This window comes from Heptranchias perlo, chromosome 10 (assembly GCF_035084215.1).
Source record: "Heptranchias perlo isolate sHepPer1 chromosome 10, sHepPer1.hap1, whole genome shotgun sequence".
NCBI classification, from domain to species: domain Eukaryota; kingdom Metazoa; phylum Chordata; class Chondrichthyes; order Hexanchiformes; family Hexanchidae; genus Heptranchias; species Heptranchias perlo.
In genome coordinates this window covers 11,155,870-11,174,685 of record NC_090334.1, presented here as the reverse complement: position 1 = coordinate 11,174,685, position 18,816 = coordinate 11,155,870, and the positions used below count along the sequence as shown (strand labels likewise).

Here is an 18,816-nt window from a genome sequence, read left to right as displayed (position 1 = left end):
TTGAGTTGTATAATGCAGGGTTGCAGTACTGGTGCAGCATGAATAACACTGGAGTGCATTGGATTAAGTGCAATATTGTCTTGTAGTGCATTGGCACCGAGACTCTAAATAAACCAAGTGACAACACTGACTGATTCACTTACCTCCCGGGCTGGGGGAGGGTCTGTTGATTCGCTTACCTTGTAGGGGATCTTGGGAGGACATTGCCCAGGTATGTCCTGTCCAGAAAAAGCAGGACAAATCCAATCCGGCCAATTACAGCCCCATCAGTCTACTCTCAATCATCAGCAAAGTGATGGAAGGTGTCGTCGACAGTGCTATCAAGCGGCACTTACTCACCAATAACCTGCTCACTGATGCTCAGTTTGGGTTCCGCCAGGACCACTTGGCTCCAGACTTCATTACATCCTTGGTCCAAACATGGACAAAAGAGCTGAATTCCAGAGGTGAGGTGAGAGTGACTGCCCTTGACATCAAGGCAGCATTTGACCGAGTGTGGCACCAAGGAGCCCTAGTAAAGTTGAAGTCAATGGGAATCAGGGGGAAAACTCTCCAGTGGCTGGAGTCATACCTAGCACAAAGGAAGATGGTAGTGGTTGTTGGAGGCCAATCATCTCAGCCCCAGGGCATTGCTGCAGGAGTTCCTCAGGGCAGTGTCCTAGGCCCAACCATCTTCAGCTGCTTCATCAATGACCTTCCCTCCATCATAAGGTCAGAAATGGGGATGTTCGCTGATGATTGCACAGTGTTCAGTTGCATTCGTAACACCCTCAGATAATGAAGCAGTCCGTGCCCGCATGCAGCAAGACCTGGACAACATCCAGGCTTGGGCTGATAAGTGGCAAGTAACATTGGCGCTAGACAAGTGTCAGGCAATGACCATCTCCAACAAGAGAGAATCTAACCACCTCCCTTTGACATTCAACGGCATTACCATCGCCGAATCCCCCACCATCAACATCCTGGGGGTCATCATTGACCAGAAACTTAACTGGACCAGCCACATAAATACTGTGGCTACAAGAGCAGGTCAGAGGCTGGGTATTCTGCGGTGAGTGACTCACCTCCTGACTCCCCAAAGCCTTTCCACCATCTACAAGGCACAAGTCAGGAGTGTGATGGAATACTCTCCACTTGCCTGGATGAGTGCAGCTCCAACAACACTCAAGAAGCTCGACACCATCCAGGACAAAGCAGCCCGCTTGATTGGCACCCCATCCACCACCCTAAACATTCACTCCCTTCACCACCGGCACACTGTGGCTGCAGTGTGTACCATCCACAGGATGCACTGCAGCAACTCGCCAAGGCTTCTTCGACAGCACCTCCCAAACCTGCGACCTCGACCACCTAGAAGGACAAGAGCAGCAGGCGCATGGGAACAACACCACCTGCACGTTCCCCTCCAAGTCACACACCATCCCGACTTGGAAATATATCGCCGTTCCTTCATCGTCGCTGGGTCAAAATCCTGGAACTCCCTTCCTAACAGCGCTGTGGGAGAACCTTCACCACACGGACTGCAGCGGTTCAAGAAGGCGGCTCACCACCACCTTCTCAAGGGCAATTAGGGATGGGCAATAAATGCCGGCCTCGCCAGCGACGCCCACATCCCATGAACGAATAAAAAGAATGTTATTGCATCCATCCTATATCGTGAAGGTTGCCGGCAAATGTAGATTGATTTTGTCCGACTTCAGTTAAATCGTCAAGGGAATTCCTCCCCCCCACCCAATGCAGCTTGTTTCATTTAAGATGCCTCTAGATGAAGGACCTGCTCCTCCTATGACTTTCTCTCATGAGTCACACAGACCATGAAGGCTGCAGGTTCAATCCCTGATCCACGCGCTTAGCTGTAGTGTTGGTACAGGACGCTGCATTGGGCCTCGGGTCTGGGCAGGGCAATGAGAGAAGTCAGCCTGGGTTCCTGCTGCTGATCGCTATCCCCTGCCTCCTGCTGGGACGCCTGAACATTAGGTAAGGACAGGGTTGAGCTTAACTATGATGCTGCCTGTGATTGGAGAGCCTGCTGAAACCCCCTGCCGAGGGTCACACGTGAAGATTAGCTGCTTGGGAGGAGTACTGGAGAACAGCCGGCATCTGCAGAAGCAAACGGTGGCAAATTGGCGCCTTTGGGAGGGGAGGAGAAAACTCAAATTAGAAGCTTGAACAGCAGGAGAAGTAACTATGTGTTAGTCACCGGGGTCAAGTATGAGATGGAACTTAAAATGAGGAAGTCGCAAAGGGAGCTTTGTGTGACATTGGGTTAATAAATCAGGCTTGCTGTACTGTGAACATCATGTGACGGTGATTGATTCCCTGCTGCACAAATGAACAGAACTTTGCATCTGACCGTGAAAACTGATTTGCACAGAATCGATGAAACAGTCCGTGATAATTTACTGTTTAATTGTACAGGGCTGCGATGGTTGCCTGACGCTCAAGGTCCTTCTAAACACCTGGCATTGTTACGCCTATTCGGTCGAAGTAGTGATGTAACTTCGACGTAGGACCTGATTGCCCCTTTCTGAGCTCTGTGAGCCTCATTACTGAGGGCAGGCAGCTCATCGCTCCTCTTTGTTGCTGGCCGCTTCGTACTGCTTTGTCGCCATCTGAAGGCAGGAATAGGGTGCTGCAGCAATAAGGGACCACATCGGAACAGGAGGAGGCCATTCAGCCCCTCGAGCCTATTCCGCCATGCAGTGGCTGATGTGTATCTTAACTCCACACAGTATTGGACACCAATGTTGGCCTGGAGTTTCCTCCATGAACACAACCTGGAAATTGCGCCCATTTTGCCAATGTCGAAAAATGACCAAATATCATTACAATACGCCCGAACTCAAAATGGGCGTAAATTGGCATAAGTCAGTGTAAACAATCGGGGCCCAAGGAAACATCAAACCCACACCAGTATACTTCTTTGAATTAAAATTTTCAACTCATTTATCCATCATTCATGCACATCAGGCACAGCATATTAAAAATCCTACAATCGGGGAAGCTTTTCAACATTAATGTGACATTATACTTTGCCAGAAAAATGCATTAAAAGAAACAGAAAATACAGAGTCGGTCTCAGTGAGGATAAATTTTAAAAAAGACTAAAAAACATTGCAATTGAAAGATCAGAAGAATGACTTTCTTTCCTGTCGCACCTGAAATTCTGGTCGCACTGTGAAGACCCCATTGAAGAAACACAATTGGAGGAAACTCGCGTTTGAGAGTTGGGGGGCGTGGCCAGTTTGGTGGGCGGAGATTCGTTCAGGCAGATGTTTGATGGATGGACGTAAAAGATCGAGGAGACATGGGCGTATCATAGTTACGAATGTAACTCACGCCTTAAATTACGCGATCTTTTAAGCCACGTAACTTGTTTGCGCCCAGGTTCCATGTGTAACGACGCAAATGGGGAGCAAACTCCAAACCTACGAGTTATATAATAAACAGAGTGTGTGCGTTTATTATAAATACTTATAGCGTTATTTGTGGAGCTTGGAGCACGGAGCTGAGAGGAACATCACAGTGGCTGGCTGTGTAGCAAATGGAGAGAAAGTAATGCCAGTTTGCCATGTCTGCATTGGTGCCGCTCGACGTTTGGGGCTTGACACTTGACGAATAACTAGGGCGGTAAATAGGGCTTTCAACTAAAGAGATGGGCGGAGGGTTCAGGTAAGGGTAAATTTATAAATCTAAAGAGAAAAGTCAAGGCTGTAGAGCAGTGTAGCGATTTGGGTAAAGATAAGCAGAGTGTGTCAGGAAGAGACAGAGAGTGTAACGGCAATAGTGCAACAGTGAATAAGGTCAAATCAGGGAAAAATAGTAAAAAGGTAAAATTAAAGGTGCTTTATCTGAATGCACGAAGCATTCGGAACAAGATGGTCGAATTAATAGCACAACTGGAGATAAATGGTCTGATCTAGTAGCCATTACTGAGATGTAGTTGCAAGGTGACTGAGGTTGGGAACAAAATATTCCAGGGTACTTGACTTTTCGAAAAGATAGGCAAAGTGGAAAAAGGGGGGGTGGTGGGGGTTGGAGGGTGGGGGTGGGTGTAGCCCTGATAATAAAGGATGACATAAGGACAGTATTGAGAAAGGATCTTGGCTTGGAAGATCAGGAAGTAGAATCAGTATGGGTGGAGATAAGAAATAACAAGGGGCTGAAAACACTGGTGGGAGTAGTTTATAGGCCCCCTAACAGTAGTTATACCATTGGACAGTATTAATCAGAAAATAATGGGAGCTTGTAACAAAGGTAATGCAATAATCGTGGGGGACTTTAATCTTCATCGAGATTGGGCAAATCAAATTGGCAAAAGTAGTTTGAAGGACAAGTTCATGGAATGTTTTCAAAACAGTTTCCTGAAACACTACATCGTGGGACCAACCAGGGAACAGGCTATTTTAGATCTTGTCTTGTGTAATGAGACAGGGTTAATTAGTAAATAGTAAGGGATCCTCTGGGGAAGAGTGATCATAATATGATAGAATTTCATATTGAGTTCAAGAGTGATGTACTTAAGTCCAAAACTAGTCTTAAACTTAAACAGAGCCAATTACATAGGTATGAGAGGCGAGTTGGCTAAGGTTGATTGGGAAATTAGATTAAAAGATATGACAGTAGATAAGCAACGGCGAACATTTAAAGAAATATTTCATAATTCTCAACAAATATACATTCCATTGAGGAATAAAAACTCAGGGGAAAAGTGATCCATCCATGACAAACTAAAGAAGTTAAGGATAGTATTAGATTAAAAGAAGAGGCTTATAATGTTGCCAAGAAGAGTAGTAAGCCTGAGGATTGGGAGAGTTTTAGAAACCATCAAAGAATGACCAAAAAATTGATATAAAGAGGGAGAAAATAGAATATGAGAGTAAACTAGCAAAAAATAGAAAAACAGATTGTGAGAACTTCTACAAGTATGTAAAAAGGAAGAGAGTAGCAAAAGTAAACGTGGGTCCCTTAGAGGCTGAGACAGGAGAAATTATAATGGGGAATGAGAAAATGGCAGAGACGTTAAACAAATATTTTGTATCTGTCTTCACAATGGAAGACACAAAAAAATACCAGAAATAGTGGGGAACTAAGGGTCTAATGAGAGTGAAGAACTTAAAGTAATTAATATTAGTAAAGAAAAAGTACTGGAAAAATTAATGGGACTAAAAGCCGACAAATCCCCTGGATCTGATGGCCTACATCCTAGGGTTCTAAAAGAGGTGGCTGCAGAGATAGTAGATACATTGGTTGTGATCTTCCAAAATTCCCTAGATTCTAGAACGGTCCCCGTGGATTGGAAGATAGCAAATGTAACCCCGCTATTCAAGAAAGGAGGGAGAGAAAAAACAGTGACCTACAGGCCAGTTAACTTGACATCAGTAATCAGGAAAATGCTGGAATCTATTATTAAGGACGTGGTAATGGGGCACTTAGAAAATCATAATGTGATTAGGCAGAGTCAACATTGTTTTATGAAAGGGAGATCATGTTTGACAAATCTACAGGAGTTGTTTGAGGATGTAACTAGCAGGGTAGATAAAGGGGAACCAGTGGATGTCGTATATTTGGATTTTCAAAAGGAATTCAGTAAGGTGCCACACAAAAGGTTGTTACACAAGATAAGGGCTCTTGGGGTTGGGGGTAATATATTAGCATGGATAAAGGATTGGATAACGGACAGAAACAGAGAGTAGGGACTTTCAGAATGGCAGATTGTAACTAGTGGGGTGCCGCAAGGATCGGTGCTTGGACCTCAGTTATTTACAATCTATATTAATGACATAGATGAAGGGACCAAGTGTGGTGTATCCAAGTTTGCTGACGATACAAAGCTAGGTGGGAAAGTAAGCTGTGAGGAGGACACAGAGTCAGCAAAGGGATATAGACAGGTTAAAGTGAGTGGGGAAAGGTGAGGTTATTCGCTTTGGTCGGAAGAATAGAAAAACAGAATATCTTTTAAATGGTGAGAAACTATTAAATGTTGGTATTGAGAGGGATTCAGGTGTCCTTGTACATGAAACACAAAAACGTGACATGCAAGATCAGCAAGCAATTTGGAAGGTAAATGGTATGTTGGTCTTTAATGCAAGGAGGTTGGAGCATAAGAGTAAGGAAGTCTTGCTGCAATTGTACAGGGCTTTGATGAGACCATACCTGGAGTACCGTGTACAGTTTTGGTCTCCTTACTTAAGGAAGGATATACTTGCCTTACAGATTGTGCAACGAAGGTTCACTAGATTGATTCCTGGGATGAGAGGGTTGTTCTATGAGGAGACATTGAGTAGAATTGGCCTATACTCTCTGGAATTCAGAAGAACGAGAGGTGATCTCATTGAAACATATAAGATTCTGAGAGGGCTTAACAGGGTAGATGCTGAGAGGCTGTTGCCCCTGGCAGGAGAGTCCAGAACTAGGGGGCAGAGTCTCAGGATAAGGGGTCGGCCATTTAGGACTGAGATGAGGAGGAATTTCTTTACTCAAAGGGTTGTGAATATTTGGAATTCTCTACCCCTGAGGGCTGTGGATGCTGAGTCGTTGAATATATTCAGGGCTGAGATCAATAGATTTTTGGACTCTAAGGGAATCAAGGGATATGGGGATTGGGCAGGAAAGTGGAGTTGAGGTTGAAGATCAGCCATGATCTGATTGAATGGCTGATAAGATTCAATAAGATCATGGCTGATCTTCAACCTCAACTCCACTGTTCTTACGTGCGCTGTCACTGCTGTTCGCAGGGATAGTCCGAGCATCACTCCCTGCCATTGTGCAGGCAGATTTCTGAAGTAGTGCGCCACAGACAGAGAGTGCAGGAGTCGGGCAATTGAATGGCAGCAGCAGAGGAGGAGGAGGAAGTGCAAGTATGAAGCTCAAGAGCAAGCCTGAGTTCTAGAAGTGAGAGAAGTGCATGATGGACATGCAAGGCACACAGCGAGGAGTGGGCAATGGCCAAGGCCCGTTGGGGAGTGAGGCAGCGGCAGAGAATTCATTGGCTTGACAGACGAGTAACCAGAGGAACAAACAGTCTACATCTCAACTCACCCGCTAAACACACCCACAGAAAGCAGCAAGTCCTGGCAAGCTCAATGAGTGTTCACCAGGGTCAGAAGGGAAAGATCTGGAGCCAAAATGAAAAGGGCAAGGGCTTGTCGTAATTGACAACAGCTAATAAGAAGGACCCAAGGCAGTTACCAAAAGAATGTTGAGCAAAGCCCAACGCAATGATTCAAACTCCAAATTGAGCCAGACTCGCAACACAAGGACACACAAGGACTAAGCATTTTATTTCAAATTGTTCAATTATTATGGGATTCTTAAATCATAAGTGTTACTTTTAACAGTAAATTTGCAGTCAGGGAAATAATCAAGGTGGCAGTTCTAACCAATACTACCAGATTTTTGGGGCGATTTGATTGGTTCAGTTCCTCCATTCTTTTATTGGTTGTTTTTGATGACTACTTATGTTTGATTCATTGTTTTCATGAGTTGTTAGTAGTTTCTCATTGGCAGCTTTTCTACTTGCTGTCCCCGAGTCACATCCTGTATCTGTTTAGTTCCCATTCATTGCTGGTTTATGAACATCCACTTTTAGCCAGTCAGTTCCAAGTAATTTGCATAATAGAAAGATTGTTAAAGCACCTACACATGACTCAGGATGACTCTCACTAACTCACACTGGTTCGACAATGATTGTGTCTTTCTTCCCAGAGGTTGTTACAGGAATGAAATTCAGCAACGACTGCAAACATCTAATCTCTGTGTCGGGAGACAGGTATGTGTTTTTCCGATCTGCATTACAATACACAGCTTGGAGTTCCCTCTGTTCCTATTACAACGCATCTCCTCTCTTGCCTCTCTCTCTCTCGCTCTCTCTCACACTCTCTCGCGCTCCCTCTCTCTACTATACATATATGTTAGTGTTCATAGTGTGAAAGATGTGGATTGTATAATGAGAGAATTGAATCCATTCCCATTATCATTGCCAGTGGGTAAGGGATGAAGTGGAAATTCTCGGTTTGTGGTATTATCCCATGTGCTGCTCTGGATTTGACTGTGGTCCGATCTGTCTCCGTTCCTCACAGCTGCATATTCATCTGGCGGCTAAGCTCAGAGCTGACAATTAACATGAGGCAGAGGCTGGCCGAGACCAGGCAGAAGGAGAAAAAGCAAATGAAGACACCTCCGCGGATGCATTCCACCCCGAACAGGTGGGTGCAAGAAGAGCAAACCGTGCTGTGCAGGGGAAGGCGGGGGGGGGCGGGACCCGAAGGGTAGATAGAGTGGAAGGGTGATGCAGCTATTTATTAACCGCTGATAACTTTCAGCAATTTGCAACTACGAATTCAAGGACTAAGGCCAATTTGTAAAATCCAGTTCCTTCAACTGACCTCAAATATCAAATTGGTATAACCTCTCAGTTTTATCAGGAAAGACTAAACAGGCTGGGGCTCTTTTCTCTAGAAAAGAGAAGACTGAGGAGTGACCTGATAGAGGTCTTTAAAATCATGAGAGGGTTTGATAGGGTAGATGTGGAGAAGATGTTTCCACTTGTGGGGAGACCAAAACTAGAAGCTATAAATATAAGATAATCACCATTAAATCCAATGGGGAATTCAGGAGAAACTTCTTTACCCAGAGAGTGGTGAGAATTTGGAACTCGCTCCCACAAGGAGTAGTTGAGGTGAATAGCATAGATGCATTTAAGGGGAAGCTAGATAAACACATGAGGGAGAAAGGAATAAAAGGTTATGCTGATAGGGTGAGATGAAGTAGGGAGGGAGGAGGCTCGTGTGGAGCATAAACACTGACTTAGACCAGTTGGGCAGCTTTTATCTCCTCTGATGAACCTTCTGCAACAGCAACTTATTAACGGAGATTAAGATTCCCACCGCTTACAGCGGGCACATTGGTGCTAACGTGGTTTGTCCGCTATAAGAGGTGGGCAGTAAAACCTCAGGTTTAAGAAAGGGCACTTTAACCCTGGGGGCCGATTAACAGACTCAAACATAAGTAGCCAAGGTAATCACACTTTAATGAGATCGAAGAGCTAACTAACGCTGCTTGAAGACCTGACTTTGCCCGAAATAACCGGAGCTTTTAAATCGGTATAAGCGGTGCCTTTGTAATTGACGTCTATGGGAATGGCAATGGCTACTACTAGTTGGCCGGTATAAACAGTTCTTGCAATAACCATGGGCGGTATAAGTGGTGGGAACTCTATATGGCGCCTTTAACATAGAAAAATGTCCCTAGACGCTTCACAGAAACGTAATCAGACAAAAATTGACACCGAACCAAAGAAGGAGGTATGAGGACAGGTGACTAAAAGCTTGGTCAAAGAGATGGTTTTAAGGAGGATTGTAAAGGAGGAGTGAGAGGTGGAGTGGTTTAAGGAGGGAATTCCAGAGCTTCGTGCTTAGGCAGCTGAAGGCATGGCCACCAATGGTGGGGAGAAGGGAGTGGGGGATGCACAAGGGGCCAGAGTTGGAGGAATGCAGAGTTCCTGAAGATTGTGGGACCGGAGGAGATTACAGCGATAGGGAGGGGCGAAGCCATTGAAGGATTTGAACACGAGATGAGAATTTTAAATAGAAGGCATTGCTGGACCGGGAGCCAATGTAGGTCAGTGAACACGGGGGTGATGGGTGAATGGGACTTGGTGCAAGCTAGGATACGGACAGCAGAGTTTTGGATGAGTTCAAGTTTATGGAGGGTGGAAGATGAGAGGCTAGCCAGGAGAACATTGGAATAGTCGAGTCTAGAGGTGACAAACGCATGGATGAGGGTTTCAACAGCAGATGAGCTGAGGCAGGGCTGGAGACATGAGATATTATGAAGGTGGAAGTAGGCGGTCTTTGTGTTGGAGAGGATGTGGGGTCGAAAGGCCAGCTCGGGGTCAAACAGGACGGCGAGTTTGTGAACCGATGGACTTAAACCTGAGACAGTGGCCAGGAAGGGGGATGGAATCAGTGGCGAGGGAACTGAGTTCATTGGGGGGGGTGAAGACAATAACTTCGGACTTCCCGTTGTTTACTGGAGGAAAACTGAAAGTGCGGCTCATCCAGGACTGGATGTCGAACAAGAAGTCTGAAAACACAGGCAGGGGAGCAGTTTGGAGAGCTGGTGTTGAGGTAGAGCCGTTTCACCTGGAACTGTATCTACTGAACAGTGTGTTACACAGGGGGAACTGTATCTACTGAACAGTGTGTTACACAGGGGGAACTGTATCGACTGAACAGTGTGTTACACAGGGGGAACTGTATCTACTGAACAGTGTGTTACACAGGGGGAACTGTATCTACTGAACAGTGTGTTACACAGGGGGAACTGTATCTACTGAACAGTGTGTTACACAGGGGGAACTGTATCTACTGAACAGTGTGTTACACAGGGGGAACTGTATCTACTGAACAGTGTGTTACACGGGGGGAACTGTATCTACTGAACAGTGTGTTACACAGGGGGAACTGTATCTACTGAACAGTGTGTTACACAGGGGGAACTGTATCTACTGAACAGTGTGTTACACGGGGGGAACTGTATCTACTGAACAGTGTGTTACACAGGGGGAACTGTATCTACTGAACAGTGTGTTACACAGGGGGAACTGTATCTACTGAACAGTGTGTTACACAGGGGGAACTGTATCTACTGAACAGTGTGTTACACGGGGGGAACTGTATCTACTGAACAGTGTGTTACACAGGGGGAACTGTATCTACTGAACAGTGTGTTACACAGGGGGAACTGTATCTACTGAACAGTGTGTTACACGGGGGGAACTGTATCTACTGAACAGTGTGTTACACAGGGGGAACTGTATCTACTGAACAGTGTGTTACACAGGGGGAACTGTATCTACTGAACAGTATGTTACACAGGGGGAACTGTATCTACTGAACAGTGTGTTACACAGGGGGAACTGTATCTACTGAACAGTATGTTACACAGGGGGAACTGTATCTACTGAACAGTGTGTTACACAGGGGGAACTGTATCTACTGAACAGTGTGTTACACGGGGGGAACTGTATCTACTGAACAGTGTGTTACACGGGGGGAACTGTATCTACTGAACAGTGTGTTACACAGGGGGAACTGTATCTACTGAACAGTGTGTTACACAGGGGGAACTGTATCTACTGAACAGTGTGTTACACGGGGGGAACTGTATCTACTGAACAGTGTGTTACACGGGGGGAACTGTATCTACTGAACAGTGTGTTACACAGGGGGAACTGTATCTACTGAACAGTGTGTTACACGGGGGGAACTGTATCTACTGAACAGTGTGTTACACAGGGGGAACTGTATCTACTGAACAGTGTGTTACACAGGGGGAACTGTATCTACTGAACAGTGTGTTACACGGGGGGAACTGTATCTACTGAACAGTGTGTTACACGGGGGGAACTGTATCTACTGAACAGTATGTTACACAGGGGGAACTGTATCTACTGAACAGTGTGTTACACAGGGGGAACTGTATCTACTGAACAGTGTGTTACACGGGGGGAACTGTATCTACTGAACAGTGTGTTACACAGGGGGAACTGTATCTACTGAACAGTGTGTTACACAGGGGGAACTGTATCTACTGAACAGTGTGTTACACAGGGGGAACTGTATCTACTGAACAGTGTGTTACACAGGGGGAACTGTATCCACTGAACAGTGTGTTACACGGGGGAACTGTATCTACTGAACAGTGTGTTACACAGGGGGAACTGTATCTACTGAACAGTGTGTTACACAGGGGGAACTGTATCTACTGAACAGTGTGTTACACAGGGGGAACTGTATCCACTGAACAGTGTGTTACACGGGGGAACTGTATCCACTGAACAGTGTGTTACACGGGGGGGAACTGTATCTACTGAACAGTGTGTTACACAGGGGGAACTGTATCCACTGAACAGTGTGTTACATGGGGGAACTGTATCCACTGAACAGTGTGTTACACAGGGGGAACTGTATCTACTGAACAGTGTGTTACACAGGGGGAACTGTATCTACTGAACAGTGTGTTACACGAGGGGAACTTTATCTACTGAACTGTGTGTTACACGGGGGGAACTGTATCCACTGAACAGTGTGTTACACAGGGGGAACTGTATCCACTGAACAGTGTGTTACACAGGGGGAACTGTATCTACTGAACAGTGTGTTACATGGGGGGAACTGTATCTACTGAACAGTGTGTTACACGAGGGGAACTTTATCTACTGAACTGTGTGTTACACGGGGGGAACTGTATCTACTGAACAGTGTGTTACACAGGGGGAACTGTATCTACTGAACAGTGTGTTACACAGTGGGAGCTGTATCTACTGAACAGTGTGTTACACGGGGGGAACATTATCTACTGAACAGTGTGTTACACAGGGAGCTGTAAAGTCTGAATAATGTGTTATGTTTTGAAAAATGGGACTAATAACTCCTTTTGATCTCACTATATCTGTCTCTAGTGCTATCTCTGTCTCTCTCCCATCTTTTATCTCTCTTTTTATCGTTCTATCTCTCTCCCCTTTATCTCTCTCTATCTCACTCTCCCCCTTTATCTTTCTCTCCCTTTTTCTTTGTGATGTTAAAGCTGTTTATTCCAGATCATTACATTCATCAAAGTTTCTTTCCCCCCAGACGGGACACATTTGATGTTGCTGCTCAGGCTGCCATGTCCTCAGACAGTGAGAAGGAAGCTGAGGAAGATGGAAATGAGGAGGAGGGATGTCACTGTGATGCTTCCACACACATCACACCAAAACGAGGCATCACAGATGGGGGTAATGGTAGGTCCATACAGTTAGTTGCCTGTTCTCCAATGGAGATGGGAGGGGGAATCGTGGGGACAGAGCCAGTGCACTTGAGCCTTTTCACCAGCTCTGTGTTTGTTGAAAAGCTTGCATTATAGTACAAGATGTAAACAATGATGGAGCTGTGTGACAATCTGTTGACGGGATCTGTCCATCTCCAGATCCTTTGACTAATCATGGGGTACAGTTCTGTGGACACTGGCTGTCGTCCAATCCCTCACCCAAGTATCCATTCTTCATGGACAGAAGGTTACTTGCAACTGATGCTAGAGATGTCATGCAACAACGGCCTAGTGCTCTACCTCTAGAGCAATTAGACAACAAGGTTTTAAAGCACTACCAGCAGAGCATTGAGCATTGCACCTAGCATAGCAAGGAGCAGAGTCCACTGTTCTACAACTATAGATACCAGGTAATGGGAGTTCAACACTGTACTATTACAGATAAAGAGCAATGGGAGACCCAACACTGTACCATTAATGATACTGAGCAATGGGAGTCCAACACTGTACCATTAGTGTCACTGAGCAATGGGAGTCCAACACTGTACTATTAATGATACTGAGCAATGGGAGTCCAACACTGTACCATTAATGATACTGAGCAATGGGAGTCCAACACTGTACCATTAGTGATACTGAGCAATGGGAGTCCAACACTGTACCATTAATGATACTGAGCAATGGGAGTGCAACACTGTACCATTAGTGATACTGAGCAACGGGAATCCAACATTGTACCATTAGTGATACTGAGCAATGGGAGTCCAACATTGTACCATTCGTGATACTGAGCAATGGGAGTCCAACACTGTACCATTAGTGTCTCTGAGCAAAGGGCGTCCAACACTGTACCATTAGTGATACTGAGCAATGGGAGTGCAACACTGTACCATTAGTGATACTGAGCAATGGGAGTCCAACACTGTACCATTAGTGATACTGAGCAATGGGAGTCCAACACTGTACCATTAGTGATACTGAGCAATGGGAGTCCAACACTGTACCATTAGTGATACTGAGCAATAGGAGTCCAACACTGTACCATTAGTGTCTCTGAGCAAAGGGAATCCAACATTGTACCATTAGTGTCACTGAGCAAAGGGAGTCCAACACTGTACCATTAGTGTCTCTGAGCAAAGGGAGTCCAACATTGTACCATTAGTGTCACTGAGCAAAGGGAGTCCAACATTGTACCATTAGTGTCTCTGAGCACAGGGAGTCCAACATTGTACCATTAGTGTCACTGAGCAAAGGGAGTCCAACATTGTACCATTAGTGTCTCTGAGCACAGTGAGTCCAACATTGTACCATTAGTGTCTCTGAGCAAAGGGAGTCCAACATTGTACCATTAGTTTCTCTGAGCACAGGGAATCCACGCTGTACCATTAGTGTCACTGAGCAAAGGGAGACCAACTCTGTGCCAATAGTGATACTGAGCAATGGGAGTCCCAACACCTGCAGAATGACCAGGTAATGGGAGTCCATTGCCTGCCGGTAGAGCTATGATGCCGTATGAAATCCTACAGTAAAGTTATAAACTTCAGTATAAAATGATCATTTGTATAGTTTCAAGTGTACCTGTAGAGATTACTGCACCATGCTGTTTAAGGAAAGCAGGGTCCCAGTTTGCCAATATTGACTGCGTCTGGGAGGTATGGTGCTACTTGATATGAAACGACTCAGATAATGCTTCAGAGGAAAGTGTTTGATCCTTTGTGTTCATTGCAGATATCGCCAAAGCCATACAGTACACCGGGAGTGTGAAGAGCCTGTACCACTGGGAGAATAGGAAGGTAAATCCGCATTAAATATGCACTCACAAACTTCAGCTCAGGAAACAATTGGACACGTCACATGCACATTGTCGACTGATGCAGTGACTTGGGGCCTTGTTTCACACCTCTCATGGGCACTAGTCTTGGATGAAGCAATCATGAGCGGTGCATGCGTTTTAATGAATGTTTGCGCTCCTCAACATGAGGGATTTTAGCAATGTTTTGCATTTCAGGCACCCAGTGTATAGCGAGCACAGCCATTTGCTGAACTAAGCTCCCTTTAAACTGACCCAACTTTGTGCCTTAACCTCTTATTGTACCAGTGGGCAGGGATATAGTGAAGGGTATACTGATATTTTTGGAAGCAAGAGAATGCCCACATTTTGGCTGTGGCTAATTGAGGGTATATTTGGACATATTGTTTATGCCGTAATTTTTGGAGGCTACGGTATGAATGAGGATTAAATGTGGTGCATTCTACTTTGTCACCATCAACATATCTTTCACTGACATATACAAACTGTTTAATCCCAACTCATATATAATCCACATTCATATACAGTCCCCATTACATACGGTGCTTAATCCTCATTGATATATAGTCCATGTTTTTAAGTATTAATACCATGCTTAATAAATTGCCAGATTCTCCTAAAAAATAAACCCAATATATGATGTACAATCTGCCCATTTCTAAAATTGCCACTCCACCACCGCCAGTGTGACATTTCCATTTCCCACCCCGACCCATCCTTGTGCGCTGTTTGAGTAAGATTGCCAGTGTAGGGGTGGGGTGCCTGGGTCCACATCCATTAGCGATGAGGTTGAGATTGTCCAAACTCATTTCACATAGGACCTTGACAGCAGCTAGAGAAGCTTTCATTTCATCAGTCTGGACTAGATTGACCCAGAAATGCAGGCGTGTAAACCAACCGTGCCACCCAGTCCCCCCGTTTCAAATTTAGGGCCTTGCTATTGGCATTCTTTTGGATACACTGGTCTGAATGTCTAACATTTAGGCGCATGTCCATACTGCCCGATATCTAACTGTGATAGTCTAACTCAGGGATGTAGCATTAGTATCCGCTTGTGATCTGAACGGGATATTTGTGTCTTTCTCTCATGCTTTTTCAAGCTCTTCGAACTGAGAAAACACCTGGTGTGACAGGGTCAGATCCAAATCTGCTTTATTTCACATTGAGCGACAGTTAGTTAATTCAATCAGTGCAACTGGCCTTTGTGTAATAATATAAAAATAATGAACATGTTTCCCTTCCCTACATCAGTGGGTCTTCTTGCTTGAACCAAAAACAAAATATCTCCTAGCTACAACTCCTGCATTCTCCTTCTGAGCCTGGCCTTTGCAGCTTGCCCTTGCAGCTTCTGTTTAAATATCTGACTGCCTGTGTCTCTCTCTGTTTTTTCTGTTCACAAAATTGGGCCAGGAATTGGCGTGCCCGATCTACACTCATCTTCATCATTGGTCGCCATATTGGGCCCACTTGAAACAGGCATTAGGCCTCTTGAATATGGTAAACGGGGGCCTAACATCTGATGCCAAATTGGGCAAAAACTGGTTGGAGCAGGCGCCGAGCATGTTCAATTTTTATGGGTCTACAGCGGCCTAACCAGATGTCCTTAAAGGGACCACTAGATGCTGTCAACGAAGAGAGGTAAGTTTCCCAGTTTCCACTTGCCTCAATGTAGAACCAGGAGGAGCTCCTGGCTCGACAGCAATCCTGTGGGCCGCTGCCAGCCTGCTACCTCCCCCCACCCATTTGCCTTGACCTCCCTCCCAGGACTTACCTGCGTCACAGCCGGACAACTTTCGGAAGGTCCAGATGGGAGAGCTGCTTTGGGAGGACCGATTGGCCTCCGCAGGCTCGCCAGTGTTGTGGAGACGAGGTCCGAGGCCCAGTTTGGGGCGAGCCTCGGGCCTGTATCTTCGAGCTTGCGTGTCGACAATTTCACGCAGGTTTCCTGCAAAATCTCCCCCAATGGGTATGAGATGTTTATTGATTGCGAAAGAATTGAATATTATTTACAGTCTCTGAAGAAACAGCATCGCAGCTTAGCTCCTGAGCATTTTAACCCCATATTGGCCCCGATATTGGGGGCATCCGGCAGGCGGGAATTGAACAGCAGCCCCCTAAAAACCGTGACAAAATACTTACTGCCACATTCCTGCTCCCGACGTGTCCGCCAGCATCTTTAGCAGGGCCTTCATATGAGCAGCCTGGACCCTGCTTCAGGCAGAAGCCGACTTGTAACGTGCGAATCAGGGTCCCATGATGTACATAGGACCCTGGCGCAATTCTGAGGTGCCAATCAGCGGAGTGTGCACTGCACAAGCTCCACCCATTGGTACCAGCCGCTGAGCGACCTAACCCAGCGGTCGTGAAACAAGCCACTGATGCTGCTCGGAAAACGGTAAGTCTTGATGGAGATTTTTATCCCTGTTGCCTCCTCCAACACTCTACTTCCGGCTCGGCTTCACGGAGGAGCCACGGGAATTCCTGCCCCTACCTCCCCCCTCCCCTCAACATGGCGAGCGGCCTATAAAAGGTGGGAGAGGACTTAGCAGAGTCGCTGTCCTGAGGAGAGAAGAAGGGGAGATGGGGATAATTAGGGAGTCTTAGGCAGCGTCATCATGTCAGGTCACAGTGCAGTGGTATTGTTAGGAGTGAATTGTATGGTTAATGTCTGTCATCGCCCCTGTCCAAGCTGACTATACAATGGCTCCCAGTTACGGCTGGCAACCCTGGTTAGACACAGTCCTGGAGGTTTGATCGTGTGACATTCTGACCACATGACATCTGACCATGTGATATCTGATCACGTAAAATCCGATCACGTGACTTCTACAAATGTTATTAGAAAGATTGTGGGGGGGGAAGAGATGGGGAGATGCGGGGAGGGGGACGCGGGGGGGGGAGACGTGGGGGGGAGACATGGGGAGGAAGCGGGGGGGAGATGTGGGGAGCGAGGGGAGACGTGGGGGGGGGAGACGTGGGGGAGAAGCGAGGGGGAGACGTGGGGAGGGGAGTGAGAGGGGAAGCGAGTGGGAGACTGGTGGGGGCGGGGAGAAGAGAGGGGGTAGGAGACTGGGTGGAGGGATGAGGATGGGGATGGGTATTAGACCTGGGAGAGGGAGAGATGGGATAGGAGAACAGGGGGGGGGGGGGTAGAGGGAGAGGGGTAGGAGACTGGGGCGGGGGAGAGGGGAGTAGGAGATGGGGGCTGGGGGTAGATTATAGGGGGTAGAGATGGGGATGGAGACTGGGGAGGGGGAGAGAGGGGGTTGGAGACTGGGGCGGGGGAGAGAGGAGGTAGGAGACTGGGGGGAACACCGAGGGCAGGGTGAGACCGAGTTGGGAGGAACTTCCCCCTTCCCCTGCTTCCCAAATCACCACCAGTACACTAATGGAACTCACTGAAATTGCCCGACCTAATGTAATCCAATAACTCACTGATTGTAGAGATGTACCTGGTGTAATGCCGATATTCACTCTGAAACCACAACCAGAATCCCCCTGCACTGCACAAGGTGCGGTCAGGCTCCCCAGTCAATGCCTCTTTTAATAGACTCTATCTCTCTCCCTATATCCTTGGACTCTGGTTTGGACTCAGGTTCCGTGTGAAGGTGACAACTCACAACTGGGAGCCTGAGTCAGAGCCGATCTGTACTTGGACTTCACACGTCAAAACCGACCGACCTGAACCAAACCAAGAGATCGCACTAAGGGCACTGGGCTCAGTGTTTGGGGCACTTCTCACAGGGCATATCGTCCTAAACTCAGCTCAGCAACATTTCTAAATTATTCCCGGGGCTCGGACTCAATAAAGGAGAGTTTTCATGGAATAATAGAAATTACAACACAGGATGAGGCCATTCGGGCCCCCTGGTGCTGGCGCTCCCTCCTGTAACCCCATTCCCTCCCAGGTCCTTTCATACTCCTCATTTTCAAATATTTATCCCCTTCCCTTTGTAATGAAGTTTTTAGTGTCTACTTCAATACAAACGTAGTGAAGCATCCCATGGTCTAATAGCCCTCAGTACAAGAACTTTCCTTTCTTCCTCCCCCCTTCGTTCATCGTGTGAGAATGGTCGGTCTCCATCCCCTTGTTCCCCATTCGCCCACCAGTGGAAATTATTCACCCACAGTAAGGTCCCCAAGTTTCATGCGCCCCTTTACTGGCTGCTGCTCTCTCGGTGCTGCTCCCACTC

The 18,816-nt window shown here is 46.5% G+C and overlaps 1 protein-coding gene across 4 annotated transcripts in view; it reads left to right on the top strand.

The window, feature by feature from the left end:
• The window catches only part of mapkbp1 (mitogen-activated protein kinase binding protein 1), a 352,050-nt gene that overhangs the window by 298,490 nt on the left and 34,744 nt on the right, over positions 1-18,816 (top strand). For all 4 annotated transcript variants that reach the window (XR_010964161.1, XR_010964160.1, XM_067991220.1 and 1 more), the window contains exons 18-21: positions 7,708-7,771; positions 8,082-8,207; positions 12,639-12,787; positions 14,542-14,606. Coding sequence is in view for 2 of the 4 variants with exons in the window: in XM_067991220.1 (XP_067847321.1) it covers positions 7,708-7,771; positions 8,082-8,207; positions 12,639-12,787; positions 14,542-14,606 (404 nt within the window). In the remaining 2 variants the exon portion in view is untranslated. The remainder of the gene's footprint in view (positions 1-7,707; positions 7,772-8,081; positions 8,208-12,638; positions 12,788-14,541; positions 14,607-18,816) is intronic.